The sequence below is a fragment of the Leptopilina heterotoma genome, unplaced genomic scaffold, assembly GCF_015476425.1.
Source record: "Leptopilina heterotoma isolate Lh14 unplaced genomic scaffold, ASM1547642v1 Lhet_358, whole genome shotgun sequence".
NCBI lineage: Eukaryota > Metazoa > Arthropoda > Insecta > Hymenoptera > Figitidae > Leptopilina > Leptopilina heterotoma.
Window position 1 is genome coordinate 606,079 of NW_025111038.1, and position 24,145 is coordinate 630,223.

General features: G+C 28.5%; 1 protein-coding gene across 9 annotated transcripts in view; it reads left to right on the forward strand.

Moving 5' to 3' along the window:
• LOC122505416 (TLD domain-containing protein 2) overlaps positions 1-21,868 on the forward strand; it is a 582,826-nt gene extending 560,958 nt beyond the window's left edge. For 8 of the 9 annotated variants that reach the window (XM_043617017.1, XM_043617018.1, XM_043617016.1 and 5 more), the window contains 3 exons: positions 12,974-13,255; positions 13,973-14,142; positions 20,346-21,868. In XM_043617017.1, coding sequence (XP_043472952.1) covers positions 12,974-13,255; positions 13,973-14,142; positions 20,346-20,481 — 588 coding nt within the window. In that variant the 3' untranslated portion in view covers positions 20,482-21,868. Of the gene's footprint in view, positions 1-7,166; positions 7,383-12,973; positions 13,256-13,972; positions 14,143-20,345 lie in introns of those variants that run through there. The other variant, XM_043617020.1, reaches the window with a different exon arrangement.
• The last annotated feature ends 2,277 nt before the right edge of the window (positions 21,869-24,145 follow it).

Here is a 24,145-nt window from a genome sequence, read left to right on the forward strand (position 1 = left end):
ATAATTATAAATACATTATGTAATGAAATTTTAAAACAATACAAAATAATGCCTTTGCCCCACACGCTGGGGCAGCGACGTTTTCGCTTATATTTCTAAAAGAAAGCATTTATAAGCCTTAAAAAAATTAACAAGTGATATTTATTAGTAGAGCAATTCCACGCCAAGTGATCATAAGAATTTTCGATGATTTTAGCAATATTAAAAATACTTTCAGAATTTGTTCCTTTTTATACATAGAATAAAAGTGTATAAAAGTTTTTTTTAAATTTTCAAAATTTTTTAAGTTACCTCTTACTCAAAATTTTGGTCGGTTTTTCAAAAAATGCACATAACTTTTTTTCTTGTTAACCGATTAAGATAATTTTTTTTGGAAAATACTCATAATAAGAAGTACTTTAAAGAAAAAAAAATAAAATTTAATAAAAAATTTTTTTTTGCCCGAAAAAAATTTCAAAAAATTTTTTGAATTCAAATTTTGAAAAAAATATATCTTCGATTTGAAAAATTTTTTTTGGTAAATATTGTCAATTAAGTAAAGAATACTTCCTGTAAATTTAATTATGGGACAAAAATAACTTTACGAGAAAAAAAATAAAGTGTGCAGCGCGGCGTGCCGGGACTTGTGCATGTATTCACTTATGGCCGCGCAAGTTTCGTTTCAAATCACACTATAGGTCACAATTCTTTACCAAAACGCTTTTTCTTTTTTATAAATCTTCGTAATTAAATTCTCTATCAATCTCTCGAGCCTTATTTTTGAATTTTTGTTTTAAACATTTTTTAAATAACAATGAGTATTAAAAAAATCATAAAATCGTAAAATATATTTTTTTTAGTTTTATTGATTAAGAAAATTATTTAAAAAACCTATTAAAATAATGTTTGATTGATAAAAAATAAATTAATTAAACACTTTTTAATTAATTAATTGTTGTTATTTTTTATAAACTGTATACTTAGGCCTAGAAATTACTAGTTTCTTCTCAATTGTACAATTTTTCATGAGTAATATATCTACTGATGATAAAAAAACAATTATTTATTAAAACATTGTTTAAACAATTAATTGTTGTTATTTTTTCATAAACTATTTATACTTAGGGTAAGAAATTTATATTTGTTTCTTATGTACTTTTTTCATTTTTTCATAAGCTTCATTTGGGTTAGAAATTTCTAATTTTTTCTAAACAATTAATTGAAAAATTGAAAATTATAAATTGTTTAAACAAGGGTTAAATAATAAATTTTTAGTTTTTCTTTTATACTTGAATACTTTACTTATGAAAAATTGCACAATTCAGAAAAAATATAAATTTTTAACCCTAAGTACAGTTTATGACAAAATAATAACTTTTTATTGTATAACAATTTTTAACTAAATAATTTTTTATTTTTTATCAATTAAAAATTATTTTAATAGGTTTTTTGATTAATTTTCTTAATTAATAAAACTAAAAAAATATATTTTACGATTTTATGATTTTTTTAATACTTATTGTTATTTAAAAAATGTTTAAAAACAAAAATTCAAAAATAAGGCTCAAGAGATTGATAGAGAATTTAATTACGAAGATTTATAAAAAAGAAAAAGCGTTTTGGTAAAGAATTGTGACCTATTAGAGTGATTTGAAACGAAACTTGCGCAGCCATAAGTGAATACATGCACAAGTCCCGGCACGCCGCGCTGCACACTTTATTTTTTTTCTCGTAAAGTTATTTTTGTCCCATAATTAAATTTACAGGAAGTATTCTTTACTTAATTGACAATATTTACCAAAAAAAACTTTTCAAATCGAAGATATATTTTTTTCAAAATTTGAATTCAAAAAATTTTTTGAAATTTTTTTCGGGCAAAAAAAATTTTTTATTAAATTTTATTTTTTTTCTTTAAAGTACTTCTTATTATGAGTATTTTCCAAAAAAATTATCTTAATCGGTTAACAAGAAAAAAAGTTATGTGCATTTTTTGAAAAACCGACCAAAATTTTGAGTAAGAGGTAACTCAAAAAATTTTGAAAATTTAAAAAAAACTTTTATACACTTTTATTCCATGTATAAAAAGGAACAAATTCTGAAAGTATTTTTAATATTGCTAAAATCATCGAAAATTCTTATGATCACTTGGCGTGGAATTGCTCAGTATAATATTTACGAAACATAAGGTTAACAACATATTATTAAAAGAATTAAACTATTTAAATAGAAAATAAAAACTTTTAGTGATTTTAACCTTATATTGTGAATAAATACGATAAATACATAGAAAAATTCGAATATTCAATTGTTTTTAAACAAATTATGTTCAATATTGCCTTTGCCCCACATAACAAACTTCTTTTTTTACTTTAAATTAAAAATATTTAGATACAAAATTAAACTAAAACACCACGCCAGTTGTGTAGAGAAATATTTAATTTATTTACATGTTACGTTTTTAAAAATTAAATACTTAAACTTATGTTTTAAAAAATAAAAGTTTGTTCAGTAAAATTATCATTTTATTTTTGCAAAATAATTTTTTTGTTATATTTCTTAAAATATTTGATATTTTTAGGTTTTTCTTTTTTTAATCAATTGGTCTGATTGCATTGCAACTTAATTTTTAATACCAATTGAAATAGACAGAAAATAAAGGAGATATTTTAAAAAACGTCTTTGCCCCGCATAGCGCCTTTGCCCCACTCTCCCCTAATCACTGGAATTGGTCATAATTCTAAAAAACCGAAAGCAAAGATTTTTCAAATTTTACAATTAAAAAAAATTAAATTAATTCCTTAATTACGTTTAATTAAACTTACAGTTTTGGTATAATGAAAAAATACCAAAATTTACTATTCGCAGAAAAGATTTACATATTATAGGCATTTTAAAAAAAAATTCAATTCTTAAAAGTTCTTTTACAAAGATAAAAATAATAGTAATTATTATTATTATTATTTTATATTACTTTATTATATTTTTTCCTGTTCTTTTTTCGTTTATTGTATTAAGTGTATTGCATATAATTTTGTTTCTTTTATCGAATCACCAATGACCCCCGGATTTTTTTATCTTTGTTGCAATGATGAAACGTGAATTTCTTTATCATCAAATCATTTAAAAAAAATAGAAATCTATCACTAATATTCCTCTTTAAAGGTAATCAGATAATTTTATAATTAGATTTATATTAATTTTATTAAAAAAACATACACGTTAATTGTTCACAAGCAGAGAGCATTATCATTTGTTTGATAAGATAATTGTCAGGTTAAATATAGAAAAATGTGACTAAAAATAACGAAAATTAAATTATTATTTATGGAGAGAGAAATTTTCATTTTTTGTTTTTAAAAATATAATTAAAAGTAAGCCTCTATTATAAGCCTGTTCTTTTTTTATTTTTAAGAACATTTATATTGCGTTGTAAAATTTTTTTGCGTTTTTTTTATCAATTTAGATACCTTCCCCTCTTTTCAAGTTATTATCTAAAAGTAAATTTTATCTTTATCTTTTGATAATGAGACAAGATTTCGTAACTATTAATTTAAAGAGTCAAAAATTATGTCTAATTTTCTTTTCCTCCTTTTCTATAATTTACATACAAAGAAAACCAAGCTATTTCGCAGTTAATTTTTTCTTTTTATTATTTAGTTGAATAAATCTTTCTTTGAATAAATCTTTCTCTTCTCTTTTCTTAATAAACAAAATGATGGGATTTAGTTTTAATGAGTCGAAATTCTTTTGGGGGGTTGCAATACTATTTTTAGGATTCGGGGAAAAACACTTCCGCGTGACGAAAAACACTGTGACGTCAGGTCGATAAAATTTATGGTAAACTTATGATATATTTATTTCTACTATAAAATATTAAAATTAGTATTAAATTAAATTTGGAATTTCAAAAAGTTTTTAAACTTTTTAAGAAATGAAATATTTAAGGAAATAAATTATTTCAGAGTATACTTAAAAGACACAATTGACACATCTTTTGCAACACATTATATTATCAAAAGTTTAATTTCAGTTAAATGATTAATTTGAACAATGGAAAAGTTTTTCTTCAAGTTCAAGGACAATAATCAATTGTGTGCAGTAACTTTGAGCAATTTTCGATTAAAGTAATCTCTTAATTTGTCAATCCTCTGACCTTTGAAATTATTGATGCTGAGAAGATATCTTCTAATTTTTGAAGAAATAATAATATAATTAAAATAATAATTTTTTGGGATTATTTCGTGTCGCTTTTCAATATAACATTGGTGAGGTGACTTTTGGTAATCTCTTCCCGGTCGCCTTGAATGGCCACTTTAGAAACTCGCCAAGGGCCTTTTGCGATTATTTCGCGGTCGCAACGATCAGTTGCACTCTAAAATTTACCAACAGTCGAATGGAAAATTTTGTCGAATTTTATCCTTTCAATTGTTCTTTTGTTTTCCTCTCTTGAAGATACAATCTTCTTATGTTTCTTAGAAGTAAACGAGATTTATTTTATTTTCACAGTTTTATTATTTTTAAACTTATTTTGTTTGCTAAGTATTGCATGGAATAGGAAGAAGGTCACGAGTAAATTTTTATTTCTTCATAGGGAGAATTATCTAATTTAGAAAATTGCAGATAATACTTAAAGGGGGACAGATTTCATTCGTTGTGCTGCTTGTGCGTCACACCCACGTGCTTCAGATTTCGTTTATAAAGCAGAAGCACTTAAACGATATAATTTAGGAAATTGCGCTTTATTTTATGCTCACTGTCATTTGGAAAAGATGGCAACGAAATATTTCATTAACTCATTGAAACACGAATTTCTTTCATATTATACAACCAAAGCATTTATTTGAATACAAACTAAGTGCGAGTACATCCTACATTTGTATGTTTCATATGAAAATTGGGGGGGGGCAAGTTTTTAAATTTAATTAAAATCGATGCTAAAAATACATATTAAGATTCTATTAAATTACGATTCTGTAAATTTATAATTCTATCAAAAAACGTTTCGCATAAATTGATATTCGGTCAAATTAAATTTCTGGTAAATTTAAATTTGATCAAATTAACTTTCTGCTAAATTATAATTCGAACAAATAAATATTCTACTAAATGAGAATTCTTTCTACTTTTTTTTCTGCTAAATTAATATTCTTTTAAATTTCTATTCTGTTTAATTTAAATTCTGACAAACAACTTTTCACAACATTTAAAATTCAATCATATTTCATTTCTGTCCCATTACTATTCTTACGAATAAAAATTCTAAAACGTTGATAATCGATTTTTATTAATGAAAATTCTGCCAAGCTATAACATTCTAACAATTCTATATTCTGTTAAAATGATATTTTACTGTCTAAATTGTTATTGCTTTAGTTATCTTTTTGATTATTTTAATTAATTCTTTTACTATTGTGGCGAAAAAAGGAGATTAGGTACATATGTATTGAAAATCAACAAAACGGTTTTTTTATATTAAAGTGAAATAATTTTTCTAGTGCGTAATTTCCTATACTAATTAATTTTTTTTGCTTACATAAATGAATATTTAATTCAAAACAGAAAATCCAATAATAAGAGTATCAAAAGTATAGTCATTATAGTTTCTATTAGTAATTCCTTCATTATTATTCATTACATAGGTCGATAAAATTTTGACGAATATCAGAATCAAGAACTGAACAATACGTCACGTTTTTGACAAATTCTTACCTAAAAGTGTAAAAATCCCGTTTTTGGACATTTATGAAGTCATTATGTATCATAAGTAAAGAATGTTTGTTCTAAAAATTCTTAACGCCATCTGAAAGTATCATTCTTCCCCTTTAAAGAGGATTTTGAAACTTGGAAAAATCTTTATTTTGTTCTGCAAAGTCTTTTAAAATACAAACGCAAATCTGTTGAATTTCTAAACCTTTGGCCGACATATTAGATCCGACATTTTTAATTTAAAAAATCTGAAATCAGATTCGTAATCCAGTGATTAACCCCAAAAACCCCTGAGTAACAAGTTTCATAAGCGAATCCGTTTGACTTTTAAAAAAATTCAGCCGACATAATGAATTCTCCATTTTGAATTTTGTAATTCTGATTTTAAATATGTAATTTACAAAAAAGGTTAAACACCATATCTCAGAGCCAAATAAAGATTTTTTTAAGTTTCAAAAGGCTTTTTAAAGAGACATAAGTTTTTTATTTATGCTACGTGACTTAATAAATAGCCAAAGAACTTGTTTTTTCCACATATAGGTCAAAATATCTCAAATACCTGACGTTCTATGATTTGTCAAAATTTTGTCAACATGTTATTATTAATAAAAATCCCAGCAGGAAATAGTTTTGAGTCCCAGTCGATTTTCCTATATAAGTTTTCGAAATTAATAGTTTTCTTCAGACTGAATACGAAGTTAAAATTGAAAATCTATAAGATAAAATCAACTGGGGCGCAAATAACTAATGAATTTCCTGCGGGTTCCTTTGTTTGTAATTATAAGTTGAATATTTTTTTTATTTCTTAACGATCTTTGAAACGTTTGTATAATATACTAATAGCAATCGTCACATCTCCATAGTAATGATTGCTTCACTGTATTGCTGTTTCAGCCATACGTATATGCGAGGAACACCAATACTGTATGTTTAGGTCAGACTAAAGTCTTATAAACATTAATCATTGTTATGGAAAAATTATTAAACTATCGTGAAAAATAAAAATGCCAAGATTTAATTTTATAGTAGACCTTTTTTATTATATTTATTCAACGAAAAATAAGTTTTTGGATTGTTTATCTTATCTCTCTCTCTTTTTTTCTTTCTTTCGGGAGATGAAACAATTTCATCAGCAAAATGCAGTATCTTTCAACTAAAAAAAGCATTCTTCTTTTATAAGCTCCGCCTTTTCCGGATAGTTTATTGGTAAGATTTTTTTCTTAAATCGAATCCAAAAATAAATTCTCAGCGAAGGACCGCGAAAGGGGAACATAATAAAATTCAAGGTCAAGTAAGTTTCTTGATCTTGAATTTACAAGGTGTTAAATATATATATAGTTGAACATTTTGAGTAAGGTAACCGAGTATAGAGAAGGGGTGAAAGGGAAGATGTATCTTTTTTTCTTGTTTATTTTTACTTCGTGTTTATTTTTTCTTGCAAAACTTTCATCGAATAATAGCAGATGAGAATCTCATTTGATTTGCAGTTCGTTTTCGGTCCTCGTGCACAAAAGATTTTCTCTACAGTGACATCGTAAATTTCTTCTGAAAATACGTCAAATATTTGTTCGGGACTTTGTCTCCGCGATACTTGTGGGAGACATTCATAAAGTGTGTTTTTTTTTAATCTCATTATGACAGCTGAGACTTGTTCCACTTTAAATTATGTCTTTCAACATTCATCGAGAATGCTTTCGGTAATTAATTTTCTTTAATATATTGACGATGAGCTTTCCTTATGGTTTTAAAAATATAATAATCATCATCGAAATTGTGTAGAAAAAATTCTTGGGTTTCGTCCAAGATTACTTAATAGTAAAAGGAAAATAGATATTTTTAAATTCAGCTCATGTGTTGCCTTGTCACTTTTTTTATTTTTTGCTCCAAGCAGATGTCAATTCGATGTCCATCAAATTTCTGAGAATTTAAATTTTAGAATAATATTTTCAATAGGTTCCAATCATCAGACATTTAATAAGATACTACTACTAAAAATCAAATAAAAATATTGATATTTCATATGATTAAAATATGATTAATTAAGCTATAGCAAAAGTAAATTTAATTCACAATATTTATATTGATTTAAATGAGTGTCTTATAAATTGGAACAGAATTTAATAAGACACAGGGATTGCTAATGCCTCATTAATAGGGACATGTCAAAATTTTCCAATAATTCATAATTAGGCCCTTTAATTATTACCTATTGATACTATTACTATACACTCAGAAAAAGAGTTGGCTGCCATAGCCAATTAAATAGTTGCTATAGCGCGATCCAATTTATTGGATGGGGCAACTATTTCTTGGTTGATACATCCAACTTTTTAGCTGCATTACATACATAGCTGGGGTACCTTTTCGCATGGAAACAGTATCCAATAGTTGGATGTGCTAACCAATTAATTGGATCGCGCTATAGCAACTATTTAATTGGTTATGGCAGCTAACTCTTTTTCTGAGTGTATAATAATTATTATAAATTATTACAATTTTTCAAATAATTTTATAAATTTTCTATTTTGAGAGAAGTTTTTTCTACAAAATCTGATATGATCTTTAAATAGCTATTTATCAAATAAATAATGAGTCCTTGTTTCAAAGAAATTGATATCTTTATCGAATGGATTATAAAACTTACTAAGCATTCTATTTTGCTGGAAAATTTTTAACTTTATCACCTGCTTTATTTATTACTTGATTATTTTCTGTTGCTTTTATTTTTAGAGACAAAGAAACTTTAATTTTAATTATTACTACATTTATAAAATATTAAAGTAAAAAAATAAAAATCAACAAATGAGAATATCGGATAAACAACCAGCTTGTCTGGTTGGATTTCAGCGAAAAATTGAATAATATATAGGTAGAAGAGAAGATTTCTTTGATTCAGATTATTTTGATTTTTAAAATAAGTTTTAAAATTAATGTTTTTTATTAAAAAATAATTGAGTATTTTTTTAATAAGCATTTAAAATAATATTTTTGTTTTAATTTTCAAAAAGAAGAACAGCATTATTTATTATTAAAAATACCTGTTATTATTGTGTTGTGTGTGACTTAGGTCAGTGATGCGACAGTTGTATAAAGTTACAAAACACGCATTTACAGATAATTGGTTTATTGTTTTCAGTCTTTAAATAACATTCCTGATTTTAAAACAAATTATATAATAATTATTAATTTTCTCACCCGCTGCTTGTGAAATTCTATTTTAAACCTCTTTTGTTTCCAATAAATTTACAATTTTCACTAATTAGGGCTTCATAAAAAAGAAAATTATAATAAAAATACCTATAGCAATAAAAATGAATATTTAATTAAATTATTAATATATGATCTTTTAAGCCCAAAAATGGATTGAATTTTTGAAAAACACGTTTCAGCTGTAAGTGCTTTAAGACTTTGTTTTTTAAGAGAATTATTTCTTTTAGATTTATTTTAATTAAGTATTTATTTCTATTTAATAAATTAACCTCGATAAAAAATATATGACAATTGATTATTTGGCTAATTGCCAAATTTCGCATAACGCAGTTTCGTATAAACAAGAGATTGTGTCTACAGTAATAAGACATTGACTGTGGTTTATTTGTTATTGTTATTTTTCGTACTCACGTAATACCTCTTAGCATATAAATTGTATATGCGAATGATTGTTTCATGTCAGGGTTAATAGATCATTCATGCTGATCAACGCGTGCAAACGAGTAGCACATCATTTTTTAATTGTTGATAAAAATAATAACACATTGTAGTAGACAGTTAATGATAAGAGAGACGCACTGCATCATAGGGATAGTCTTTATCTCATATATATGTATTAATTTAATCGTGACATAGAACGGGAAGAAGTTACTTCTCCAAACGTTTGACCTTAAGACTTTAAGATAAAAATCTATTCAACACACATTGCATTAAATGCAATCGAAAATACATTTTTACTCTTCTTTGCATTTTCTCGTCATTTTGTTTATTGATTTTTTATTTGGATGTACATTTTTTCGTAAATATTGGCTGCCATTTTTTATTCTTTGATATGAGCAACGTGATAGTCACGCCGGTTATCGAATTTTTATTATTGTAAACATTAAACTCTCGTACGCAATATTTCTAATCAGACTCAGTTCAAGTGGCAAAAAATCATCGAAAAATGTAAATACTATACCAGTTTGAACTTGTATGATATAGATTGTCAATTTTTTTATAAATTTCTTTTTCAAGGTTCAAGTATAGCAGATAATTTTTCTTTCCTCCATGAGGAAATATTGCAACTAAAATTCGTATAGTTTTTTAACAAAAATAAATTTCAGAATTTGTATATTAAAAAAATGTTCAAGTTCTGATTTTTTAAATTAAATTTTAAAAAGTACAGCAAAAAGTTAGAAATGCTTTTCTAATTATTATTTTAAAGAGATGCTTTCATTTCTTTCATATATAAGAATTGAAAAATTTTCTTTTTTTGACAAAAATTTTAACAAAATAAAAATAAATTTGATTGGCATTATTTTTTTAAATGAAAAATCATGAAGAGGTGATAATTAACAAATAGAAAGTTGAATCACGTGTAAATCTGCAAATTTTTTCGACCTCAACTATAATACAAGTGTCAAGTAGAAATATAAATAAAAAAAGATTCCACAATTAAATTACTTGAGAATTAAGGAAAATTTGACAAATTATACAATTTTTCACTTTTAACTCCAAACGTACGAAAAGTTAATTTTTCATTGCAATATTTATTTGAATCTCGAGAAAATTGTTTCACGTGTATAAAAAAATAATTAAAATATAAATACAAAAAATTGACATTCTTATAGAACAGTGATTATTAATTTGCACGTGACGATTATTCATATAAATTGTAAGAATAATTTGTAGATTAAACACGAATTCTCAAATAGACAGAATCTACGTACGTAATTTCTCATTTTTCATTGTTATCTTACCCGGTGAAAATCTTATATGTTTGACGCAAAGATGAAATATTTCAATAATTTTAATTGTTATTAAAATTGAATTAAACAATTATTTTTCTCGTAAAGATTATAAAAGTGTCTATATAAAAAAACGCAAAAAGTAATCAAAGTCCGAGTTTCTTAATTCGAAAATTTTCCTATTGTGACAAATATTCAAATAAGCGGATGATGCAGCTGGACCATCACTAATATAATCTGTTTTAATCTGTCTCGTGGAAGATTTATATACTATGAGAGCATATAATTTTATTTGTTATCGTCGCTAAAGTTTCATTGAATTGGATTATCCCTTTCATATAAAAAACAAGATTAGAAGGTTTTTCATTAATTTCAATGTAATTAAAATTTTCATTTTAATTTTCAATTCTAAGTAGAATTTGTTTTGCATTTTTGTTTTATATTCTTTTAGTAAGAAAAAAATTGAGGCCTGAAAGGGGTAGCAAGTAAAATTATTTATCTATTTTGTTTATATTCAGCAACTTCTTTTGTTAAAGAAACGGAATACCTTTCTAGGAATCGTTATCATTATGACAATAAAATAAGATAACGCGATAATTGATGTACACTCAAAGCTTCTGATCTTTGCATCAGTTTTTTCGCAAAACAATAATAATTATAAGATAATAATAAAAATAATAATTTTAATAATACAATAATATTAAGAATCAACGTTTTCTAATTTTTTTAATTACCAATTTTCAAAAATTATATCCACTACTTTATGAGAATACAAGAATTAATATTTAAAAAAATAATTGTTTCATATTTTTTTATGTTGGGAAATCTTTTATATACAACTGAAGCAATCTGTTCTTCTTTTATAGATGACTAACCAAGTAACCATTGTCCCAGTTGATTCTAGTGCAATATCTAATGATATATTTTTATTATTATTCTTATTTCATGTCTTGTTATTTAAAGAAATAACCCAACACTAACATTTTCAACACGACACTTGACACTCTGTAGATGTGCCAATGTTATTGTCTAGACGTAGAGACCTAGAATAATTAGACTGTTTAGGCGAACCCCTAGAAATTAGATGATTCACAGGTGTCTCCAAATATTTTATATGCAGTGCCGCTGAATAAATTTTGCCCACCAGACAGCGATTAAAATCATTATAAACAGTTTTTTACATTGTTTATCATTAAAGTTACGAATATCGGTATAAAGTATTATTTGAAAGCTCCTTTTTAATTATTGACAACAATTTTAAAAAATACGTTTTTTTTAAGTTTTGCTATTTACATCCTATACAATAGTGTTAATAAGCTTAGGAAATGAGTTTTCAAATATTTTTCTTCATTGAGTTTCGTAACTTTAATAATAAACAATATACAAAACATTTTATAATGCCTTTAATCACTGTAGTGATTAAAGGGCAAAACTTTTTACTTGCTGTCCAAAGTAAAAAGCTAGTAACCGCATTTTCCGTAAGGTCGAAGTTCACTTAGGTTATAAACAAATCACGACCTAACGGAAAATGCGGTCACTAGGTTTTTACCGTTTTTACTTTATGCAGCAGAGAGTTATTGAGCGGCACTGTACTTGAATTATTTCTAAATCGCATTTTCAGCTTGCAACGAATTTTCCAATAAAAAAGCATCTTGATTTCTGACACAAAAGCAAGATTCAGATGAATTTTATCTTCTTTGTCCAAAACAAGAATAACATTTATTAGAATCTCGATAAGAAAATGTGCGTTGGTTGTAATAGAATTTTAAATATTTTTTTACATATTGTTACAGATGTAAAAGAAGTAATAATAACAATCGTTGCACGCTGATGCAATTGATTGAATGATTGCATTGACATTATTGTAAAAATTTAGCTCTTGTTGATAAATTCAACTAGAGTTGAATTTATTATTATTCAAATAAAAAAATTATTCGCATATTATGATGAAAACCCATTTTTATTTTCTATTTCTAGACTTGTAATATGTTAAAATCTTATTAAAGTAAATAATTTACTTGCTTACTTTTTAAGATTAATACTTGATTTAATTTTTGGAACATTTTAATTTTATGTAAGTTAATGAATATGCCAAATAATTATTTAATTATATTAAATAAATTTTTTAAATACATTAGGTATACAATGTAGTTAATGTTGAATATCGTTACCTTAATCTGCAAACCTCGTGACTTCGTTTGAGAGTTTGAATTGCGATTTTTTGACATTAAAAAGTAATTTTTGACCAAAATTGAACTTGCGAGACTTGCAGATTAATATCTGCATAATTATAGAATGAAGGAAAATTTGAGAAGAAAGAGAGTAATGTTTTCTTGTAAATTTTGCAGGTGCTGTCTATGAGTGAAGAGCTCAGAAGGGCCCTTTATGCGAATAGTGCAGTCTCTTTGGACACGGAAATTATTGTTCCAGATCTAGTCGGTACCACAGAAATACTCAGTGATGATCACAGAGAACATCTCTGTCGGCATTTGCCAGCCAGGGCGGAGGGCTATGTTTGGACTTTGGTTTTCAGCACGAGCCAACATGGATTCAGTCTCAATAGCATGTACAGAAAAATGGCCAAGGTTGAAAGCCCAATTCTTCTCGTTATCGAAGATACCGAGGGAAATGTGAGTTATTTTTCCTTTTATTTATATATATTTCTCTTTTTTATCATATCATTCCTTTTCAACTTAAAATTAATCTGGTTTTTTAAGTCACTTGAATTTATAATGGTTTTCAAGAAAGAAAAGTCAGTCGTTTACGAGCATTAGATTCCTGTTGATTTCTTATAGATGAGAAATCTTTGTTGCTATTCATTTAACTTTTTCTCTCTCTTTCTTTTTGAATAGATTAATATGAAATTCTCCAATCTTTCGATTTACATTAATTACCAAGTGGAAAGTAAAGAAAACAAAGCTTGTATTAAAAATTAATAATTCAATCCATCTTATTCACTCAGCTTGGCAGCTTGCATAATGATTAAATTGTGCAACGTATCCATTTCCTTGTTGCTTTTTTACTTTCACATAAATCCATATTATAACTCAAGCACAAGATAATGTTAAAAATTAATATTTTAGATAAAGCTTTGAAAAACACGATTTCAAATCTGTTCTAAGAATTAAGATGAATTTTCAATTAAAATGCAAAAGAAAAAAAATTAATTTTACCCAAAGATTTTGAAATTTCTTTTTATTTTTACTTTTTAGTTTAGAAAAAATATTTTTTATATCGCTTCCCGAGTCAAAATTTAGAACTAAAAGAGAGTTAAAATTTTGACTCGGGTTAGTTAATTTTAAATTTAATAAAAATAATGTTTTAATCTTTTAAAATTGTTTTTCCAGGTGTTTGGAGCATTAACCTCTTGTTCTTTACATGTAAGTGATCATTTCTATGGAACTGGAGAATCCCTTTTGTTCAGATTCACCCCGAGGTTCCAGGCCTTCAACTGGACTGGCGACAATCTTTACTTTATCAAGGGAAACAATGAGAGTTTAGCAATCGGCGCTGGAGAGTAAGTTATTTACTATATTTTCACTCGCTAGATTTTTTGTTTTGTTTTACGAAGGAAGTTGGAAATCTGTTCATCAGATCCCTCGTGGCCCGTACCACGAGTTTTGCAGGGTTGAACATTGAGCCGCGTGTAGCATAGGCTAAACTAAGTTTAGCTTAGGCTCTATCGACCTACTAAAACCAACTCCCTATTTCCAGGACTCTATTTCCACTTGCGGAACTACCTAATGGCTTTACTTCGCAAGTGGAAGTCCTCTCTCTTACTCCTCTCTGTCCATTGTTAAAAAACAATCTTTCCATTAACCACCGGGGGGGAGCCGCGGGAGTGGGAGGAGGAACGAGAATTAGTTCCTCCTCCCCCTCCCGCGAATCGTCCCCAGTGATTACTCCAGGTTAACCTCTTCTTCCATCCACATCTTTTATCTTCATTACCGAGGTAATGAAGAACTCGATGTGGCGCCAAGAGTCCGCGCTTTGAAGCATAGTTGAGACCATGTCATCAGCGGTGAATTGAGTTTTCACCGCGTCAAACATGGCCCGTCTTAGCTCACTCCATTGCCCGCAGGAGAAGAGAGTGTGTTCCGCGTCGTCTATTTCAGCGCCGCAATACACACATTTCGCCTCTTCTCTTATCTTAAATCTATGAAGGTACTGACCGAAGCAGCCGTGACCAGTCATCGCCTGCGTAAGGTAACAGCCAACCTCGCCGTGCTTTCTTTCTAACCAGGTGGCGAGGTGGGGAATCAGGCGGTATGTCCACCTTCCTTTGGATTCCCCATCCCATCTTGCCTGCCAACTATCGACTAGTCTGATTCTTGCCGATTTGCGGATAGCCATCTTTAGGCTACCGCCGCTCTGTTGTTCCTGCGAGACAACTCGTTCTTTATTGAGCTGAAAGACTTCCTGTCTTTCTTTTGCCAACAAATCTGTTGGCGGTGTACTTGCAAGAACTAGAGCAGCGCAATCAGACACCGTCCTGTAGGCTGAGATTACTCTCCATGCGCTCCCTGTCTGCACAGAGAGCAATCTGTCCAAGATGGCGTGGGTCTTAAAGGCATCAGCCCATACAGAGTCAGCATAAAGCTGCTTTGCTAGACCCACGGTCGCCACCAAGCGCCGCTTCTTTTCCCTAAGATCACCAATGTTGGGCATTAACCTAGATAGGTTACCCATACATTCAGCGGCCTTGAGTGCTGTGATGTTCACGTGAGGACCGAAGCTTAACCTTCGGTCCAACATCACTCCCAGGTACTTAAGTTGATTTCCCCATGAGACTTCAGTTCCACCTATTTTCACCTTTGGGGCTTCAAAAACTCGCCGGACTGTAACAAGCAGAGCCTCTGTCTTCTCTAAGGCCATTTGCAGGCCATGACGAGACAACCAACGCTCTACTTGTCGCAGACCTTCATCGAGTTTTATCTCGAGGAATTTGGTTTCCTGCGCTCTACACACCAGAAGTACGTCATCCGCAAAGGCTTTCAGGATCGTATCTTCGGGCAGCTCCATTCTCAGGAGATCGTCGTACATGACGTTCCATATGAATGGACCCACCTTAGACCCCTGTGGTGCCCCGCAGGTCATCTCTTCCTTGAGATGGAACACATTGCCTTCGTACACGACCCATCTGTCACTGAGATAGTTGTCTATCATTCGCAACAGATAAGTCGGCACTCCTTTGCGTCTCATCGACTCAATGCAGATGTCCCATCTCGCGGAATTGAACGCATTCCGGATGTCGATGGAAACAAGAGCACAGAAACCCTTCCTCTTCCCCTGATTGACTTCCTTTGCCAGTTTCACAACAGAGAGTATTGCATCAACTGTTGACCGGCCTTTCCGGAAGCCAAACTGGTTCTCTGATAGGCTATTTTCGCCTACCAGGATTTCCTGAAGTCTTTCTAGAACCATCCCCTCTAGAAGTTTGCTCATCGTGTCCAATAAACAAATTGGTCTGAACGATGAGACTTTATCCAGAGGTTTATCGCCTTTCCTAAGGAGGACCAACTTTTGCACTTTCCAGTCACTGGGGAACTCTCCGGCTTTTAAACACGCATTAAAGACGTTGAGGCCGCAGTCCCATGGCAGCGTTTTGCTTTGCGTTGTAATAAGAGAGAATACAGCAAACGTATATTTGCGTCTTTTTCTCTCCCATTACGACGTAACGCAAAACGCTGTCATGGGACTCCACCCTGAGAAGCAACTCTGGGTATACCGCGACGACTTTTTTTTAATTAGATATGGGTGATTCTACAAAAGAGGGAATTTTGATGTCTGAAGCATGTTTTGTATATTAATTTTGGAAAGAATAATTTTACTTTTAATGGAAATTGTAAATCTTAATGGTTTCTATTATGGCACAGAAAAAAAACCGATGAGAAAAAATATTTTTTTGCAAAAAATACACATTATAGTGCTAAATTCTCATTCGTCTAGCATGTCCCTTTGGGAGAATGACAGTTCATATTGAGAATAAATATCACTTTTCAAATGTTTTGCGGAAATTTCATACTGAATTAGTAATTTTGAATAGTTGTAGATTACTAATATGAAAATAATTATGACGTTTCTCTATATCTTATTTATAAAATATGTTCGGGAAGTTTGTCCCCTGAATTTTTTATCATTCGTCTGGCAGTGCAAAAAATGTAAAAATTATTAAAAATCAACATTCTGATGAAGTGACTGTTAGTTGTAGTTGTTAATCAAACTAAACTAAATGTGATACCAATCGGGTTTTATTGAATCTTCTAATCTATTAACCAAGATTTCTCAATTTGTGACGGAGATTGTGTTGTGACCAGACAAATTCTCATTCGTCTGGCATACATTTTTTAAAAAAATATTTTATTTTTTGGTTATTCCATAGACTTATGTTTTGTAGATTATTATTCTCTATAAGATAGTACTGAAGGATTTTTTCATTTAATGTTATTTTTCTATTTTTAGGGTTCCGTACCCCGGTAGGAACCCTATTGGAACGGTTACAAAAATGACCATGTACCCCCCCCCCCTAGCACTCACAGTTTTACACCTAGAGAGCTAAAATTTCGTACACGTATGTATTTTCACGCGTAGATTACAGGAAAAATATAGCGAACGTGATTGGGATTGATCTTCATAGAGTTTTCGACAAAAAACATCAAATTTTGGCCATTTTTCGCAAAAAAAGGCATGTACCTCCCCCCTAGCGCTCACAGTTTTTTACCTAGAAAGTTGAAAATTGGTATGCATATGTATTTTCAAAAATGGATTAAAGGAAAAATATAGCGAACACATTTGGTATTGATCTTCATTCTGTTTTTATTGAAAAAGTCAAAAATTTTGAAAATTTCGAAAAAAATCCATGTACCCCCCCCCCCCGCTGGTGCCTACATTTTTTTACCTGGAGAGCTGAAAATTGGCATACTTATTCGTTTTTACGCATAGATTACAGGAAAAATATAGCGGAAGTTATTAGAATTTATTTTCATGGTGTTTTCATCGAAAAACTAAAATCTCTTTTTGGAAGCTCGAAAATTCTTTAACCCTTGCTGGTTCTCTGAATTCTTAATCTAGTGGACTGGCGTTATACATTTTTATTTATTTTTTCGTGTGGATTTCAACAAACATTCAGAAAAAATTATTGGAATTCATCTTCATATTTTTTTTGCGAAAAACTAAAAAAATTTTTCGTTTTAAAAAAAAAGTGTGTACCCCCCCCCCCTTGGTTTTCACAATTCTTGGCCTATTGGACTGCAGTTTTGCTTATTTTATGTATTTTCGTGTGTAGATTCCAGGAAAAATATAGCGAACATGATTGGATTTGATCTTCATATTATTTTCAGCGAAAAAATCAAAGTTTTTAAAAATTTCGTCAAAAAAGCGTGTATTTCACCCTAGCACTCACAGTTTTTTACCTAAAGAGCTGAAAATTGGTACACTTTTGTATTTTCACGTGTAGATTACAGGAAAAATATAGTGGAAATGATTAGAATTGATCTTCATTCCGTTTTGAGCGCAAACCTAAATTTTTTTTTCAATTTTTGATAATAATTATAACCTATGCTAGTTCCCTCAATTCTTAGTCTAGTGGACTGGCGTTATATATTTTTATTTATTTTTTCGTGTAGATTTCAACAAACATACAGAAAAAATTATTGGAGTTCATCTTCATATTTTTTTTTGCGAAAAACTAAAAATTTTTTTCGTTTTAAAAAAAAAAGTGTGTACCCCCCCCTTGGTTTTCATAATTCTTGGCCTATTGGACTATAGTTTTGCTTATTTTATGAATTTTCATGTGTAGATTTCAGGAAAAATAGACCGAACATGATTGGATTTTATCTTCATATTTTTTTTAGCGAAAAACTCAAAGTTTTTAAAAATTTCGTCAGAAATGCGTGTTTTTTACCCTAGCGCCCACAGTTTTTTATCTGAAGAGACGAAAATTGGTTATTTATTTATTTTCACCTGTAGATTACAGAAAAAATACAGCGAAAAATATTGGAGTTGATCTTTATATTTTTTCATCAAAAAAGTAAAAGTTTTAAACGTGGGTACGGAACCCTCGGTTTTAGTACGAGTTCTACTCGCACTTGTCCGGTTTTTTTTAAACAAAAAATGCCAAATTCTCATTCGTCTGGTTCTCATTCGTCTGGCACTTTTGAGATAGGATGTATACTATATCACTAAAAATAGCGTAAAACTAACAATTTTCAACTATTGTTCGATTTTCTGGTCTTAAAATAATCCTAATTAAATTTGTAAGAAATTGCTATAACTGAATTTTCAATTTTCATTTCGCATAAATAATTATATTGACATAAACAAACAAATGGAATAAGTATTTTTTTATATGAATAAAGTTTAGCCCACTAAAATCAAAGTAGTTCTTTATTATTAGACACTTGAACTTACTTTTACAATTCTATGATTTGTGAAATTGTGCTTATAGAAACAAATAGACCATCCGTAATTTGTTATAAACAATTATTAATTAAATTACAACCAAAATTAATTAAACCGATGACTTTTATTGATCCTCGTAAAAATCGTTACTTGGGGGTTTTCGGGGTTGCTGATTAAGAACCTAATGTCAGTTTTTAAAATTTTTTAATTCAAAATGGCGGATCCAATATGGCCGACGATTTTGGAGAAACTTAACATATTCGTCTGAAAATCGTTACTCGGTGATTTTCTGTTTCGCTTATTACCAATCCGAGGTCAACTTTTTTCAAATTAACCATTGTTTTTACAATTTGTTTAAACAATTTAATTATGTTTTTTAGTTCTACTACTATATTTATAGTTCATACATGTATAAAAATAAATAAATAAATTTTAAATAATTTTTAATAATCATAATTAATTAATTAATTACAATTTATTATTATTATTATTAATTATCAATTACTTAAATAAATTAAATAAAAATAAATTAATAAATTATTAAAAAGTAAATTCAAAATTAAACTCAACGTTAAAAACTAGAGGTGTACTCAAAGTATTTAGCATTCGATTTTTTCGGGTACTCGATTTCTTTTCAGTCCTCGGAAATTTCCGTATGCATCAAGTATTCCGTATTTTAAATAATCTTGAACTATCTGATTCAAAAGTTGCGAAAATGGTGGTAACTTGTAAATTGTTAGTTCTAACATTTCCTCTAGGTTAATAACTTATTTAACGTTTAAATATATTTTACAAAATCAAATTTAGTAAAAATCGAACAATTTTTTTTAAATTTCATTTAATTAGATTCTTAATCAGCGACCTCAAAAACCCCCGGGTAACGATTTTTAAACGAATACGATCAGTTTTTTCAAAAGTCGTCCGCCATATTGGATCCGCCATTTTGAATTTTGAAAAACTGACATTGGATTCTTAATCAGCAACCCCGTAAACCCCCGAGTAACCAATTTTATAAAAATCCATTCATTAATTTTTATGTTAATGTGAATTTTCTTGACACGATTTTAATTCTCTGGATAAATTGTTTATAAATAACCATAACTTTTGTAAAATTTAATATTTTGTCTGGCCACTTATGGATGTCTTTATTAGTACCATTAACTTGAAGTTAAAATACTTTTCAGACCTTAAATGAGAAAAAAATGTTGTGTCCAAATTTTCTTGATTTTCGTCCTTCGTTTGTAGAATCACCCATATATATCACTATATAAAATAACATTTTTGAATAAATAAATTAATGGAAAATAAATTTTCTTTCAGTGGGAAGTTTGGTTTATGGCTGGATGGTGATTTGTACCAGGGCAGGACACAGTCTTGCAGTACATATGGTAACGAGCCGCTGGCGCCTCGTGAGGATTTTGTCGTCAAGACATTGGAATGCTGGGCATTCATATAGGATTCGGCTTTAAATTTAATGCCGTGATCTTTGTCGTCATTGGAGCCTAATTAAACCTGAAACTCAGGGCCTTTTTGTGGCGACCTCGCACCCAGTACCAGGAGAGATCAGATGAAGACTAAAAATTGACTCTAAGAGCCGGTACAAAAGGGGAGAGTGACAATTGTCGAATGGATAAAAAAAAAGCCCAGTGAAAAAAAAACAAGTCGACTCCCAAAAAATGATTGAATATTCATTTTATTCCTATCGATAATTGATGATGAAGTGCTTGAGAATGAAAAAAATATGAAGAAGAAAAGTGAAGAGAGCAAAAACTCGCCTCTTCTCTACGATAGACCTCGGCTCATAGACTTTTATTATTTTTAAATTTCTTTTTTTTTAATTTAGCAGTATTTATTTTTTTGCGTTGTACTATATATCTATATATATTCTCGCGCGTTTTCTTAATTTCTAAAACAAGAAAATTTTTCGTCGAGAAAATATTTATTCACTAATATTTTCTTTTCATGTCTAAATTTTGTTTTTTTTCTTTGAGAAGGCATTATTATTTCTTCTTTATAAAGAAAGAGAAATGGAATATTTTACTCAATGGAATCATTATTTTATCATTTTTTATGTCTTTGGCAATGATTTCCTGAGATTATTATTAAAAAGGCCGTTTTTTGCTTCATATACTACTACTAATAATAATAATAATAATAATAATATAAAAAAAGGAAAAAAAGATCGATGTGTCGCGGATATCATGATGAGATACAAAAAATAATCAAGCAAAACTAACTGTTTTTCGATGTGTAGATAATGTAGATAGTAAATGTAAATATATACATACATTACGATCGTGTTACAATGATTGTTTCGATGAGCGCTATATACAAATCCCCGAGAACTCGCGCGTGAGGAAAAATGCATTTCTTTTCTGAAATGACGTTTTTTCAACCCGGCGGGTGTCTCGTTTATTTAAGATCTGAACAGAATCATATAGCCTATATTAGATGATTCGTATAAATAAAAAAAAATTACAAAAAAAAGAAATGGAAAAAAATTATACATTGCACTGAGTGAAAAAGACAAATATATTATATTTGCTGTTTCTTGATATTAAAAAACAAACAAATAAATCTGGTACGAGAACTAACAAAATTGTAAAAAAGATTAAATTTTGTTTTTGTACTTTTTTGGGGGGGAAATTTTTGTCTGAGCTCGTGTAAGAAAAAAAATGTCATTAACAGACCACACAACGAAAAACTCGCCTGTGCCTCGCATCGTACTCTCGGAACTCTCTTCTTCAAACAGAAAAGACTTTTATTGAAAACCAAAAATCGATACAATTTTATTTTTAAGTTTTTTTTTATTTAGATTTAACGATTTTTTAATGATAAATTTATTGTGTACATAGGACTGTGATTTTATTGTATCGTTTTTACTTTTATTCTTTCCTTTTTTTGTAATCGAGAATGTGAAACACGAGGCATTTTTTTAATATCCTGTCTTTTAAGTTCAGAACAAATATATTTATATATGTATTAAATCATCGAGCACATAGTGTTTCGTGATTTAAATTTTATCCAGTGAAGTTTTTTTTCAAAAAATTTTTAAGTTTTTACAATTTTTTGATCTTAATAAAATTTGTTTTCTTTACAAACTTTAGTTGTTTTACATTTTTTTTCTTAATCCAGAATTAAATTTTCAGGTTTAGGGAAAAAATAATCCATTTTTTCACGAAGAAATTATTTTTATATTTTTCGCTATTTTTTGAAATTATTTCAATATCATTTATTTTTTTTTTTTTAAATAAATATGAGAAAAGGAAAATAGGCAGACAATTAAAATGAAGGAATATAAACCTGGAAAAAATAATATTAAAAAAATACAGAACTTTCAGTCAATTGAAGATAAGGAAATAAAGAATTTGACAAATCTAATATTTAAGAGTTGAGTAAATTTTTTAGTTGTGATAAAAAATAAGACAAAGTTTGAAACTAAAAAATGGTAATTACGATGAAAATAAAAAAATTTGAGAAAACAAAATTAAATAAAAATTCCTATGTCTAGAGGAAAATTTAAATGTAATAAGAAAGGTATAAAAAATAAAATAGACTAAAGTTGAGTTTAAAACAATTTTAATTTGCAAACAAAATTTCAAAAAATGGCAAAAAATGAAATGTTAAATAAATAAATGAAAATGAATTATTAATAAATTTGGTCCATAAAAAAATTTAATTATTCGAACATTTCTCACTGTTTTGTTGACGAGAGAACGAGAAGTCGACGCGATAATAAATGAATTAGAGCACAAAATAATTTATTGTTTAGATGGCAGCTTAGCTTTAGATTAAAACACACACACACACACACACACACTCTCACACACAAACCAAAAAAATGCAGTATGACGTGTTAATAAAATTTTAGAATCATGTCTAGAATCTAGAGTGTAATTTTAGAAAAAGAAATCTAGACATACTCTTGTGATACTAAATAGCGTTGCTTCTTGATACATTATAGAGTCGCTTTCAAGAAGGAACGTCGCTTTCTTAGAAAGTAAAACACTATTTTCCTTACGAAGTAGATTTGCAAGAAAAGTCACAGAAACAAAAAGTATGTATAAATGGTTGAGACCGATTTTAAAGCTTGAAGCGAGCTCTTTAATGGATCTTAGAAGCACGTCGGCGTAGAAATGAGTCGAGTGCAAAAAAAAACAGGAAAAAATTGCATTAATGAAAGTTCATTTTTTGAGGCAAAACTATAAAAATAAATACGGAAAAATTAATTATATACCTAATTAATAATAAAGAATAGTATTTATTTAATTATTAATTATTTCAGAGTGAAAAAATTACTTTACAATTAATTTCTTAATTATTAAATTATAAATTAATTTTCAATTAATTATTGAATACTGATAATTGCCTCAAAAATTTCACTTTCGGAAATTAATAAAGAGATTATATTTGAAATCGCTAATAAAAAGAAAATGAGAAAAATATATATTAATGCTACTGCCTCTACGCACTGTATAGAAGTTGAATTTGTTGGCGAATCGATTAAAACGTAAGCCGTGTTTTAAAAAGGAGGAAGAGAAAAACGAATAAAAACCTATCTTTGAATTGTCTCTTTGATTAAGCAGCAAAATAAAACGAACTGCTCTCGTTTTTTTATTTCGATATTTCACTCGGTGGATTTTCGATCCTCAAAATTAAAGAAAGGGATAAAATAAGTGAAAAATTATCAATGTAAAAATTTTAAGGTACTTCGTGTTTGTAAAAGGAATTAGTTTGAGTCAAAATTAAATTTTATTTTATTTTATAATTCAATTACAAAAAAGAATTTGTAAATTTTTAAGAAAATTATAATTGTCTATATTAAATCTTTTACGAAATAATTCTTTTTAACAAAATTCAAAGAGCAAACTCGAAAATATGAAATAAATCCCGCAATACTAAATATATTTAAATTATCGTTATCAATGATTTTGACTTAAACTAATTTTTTTCCTAAGAAAAATATCAAATACTTTGAAATTTGCAAATATTTTCAAAGTTAAAATGTTTTTTAGTTTCAAATCATATCAGTGGTCGAATTTACTCAAAGAGATTCGATTGTGAATACATAATTATATCATTAGAAATTGAAGCGATACGGAAGATTTTCTCGGTTTGTC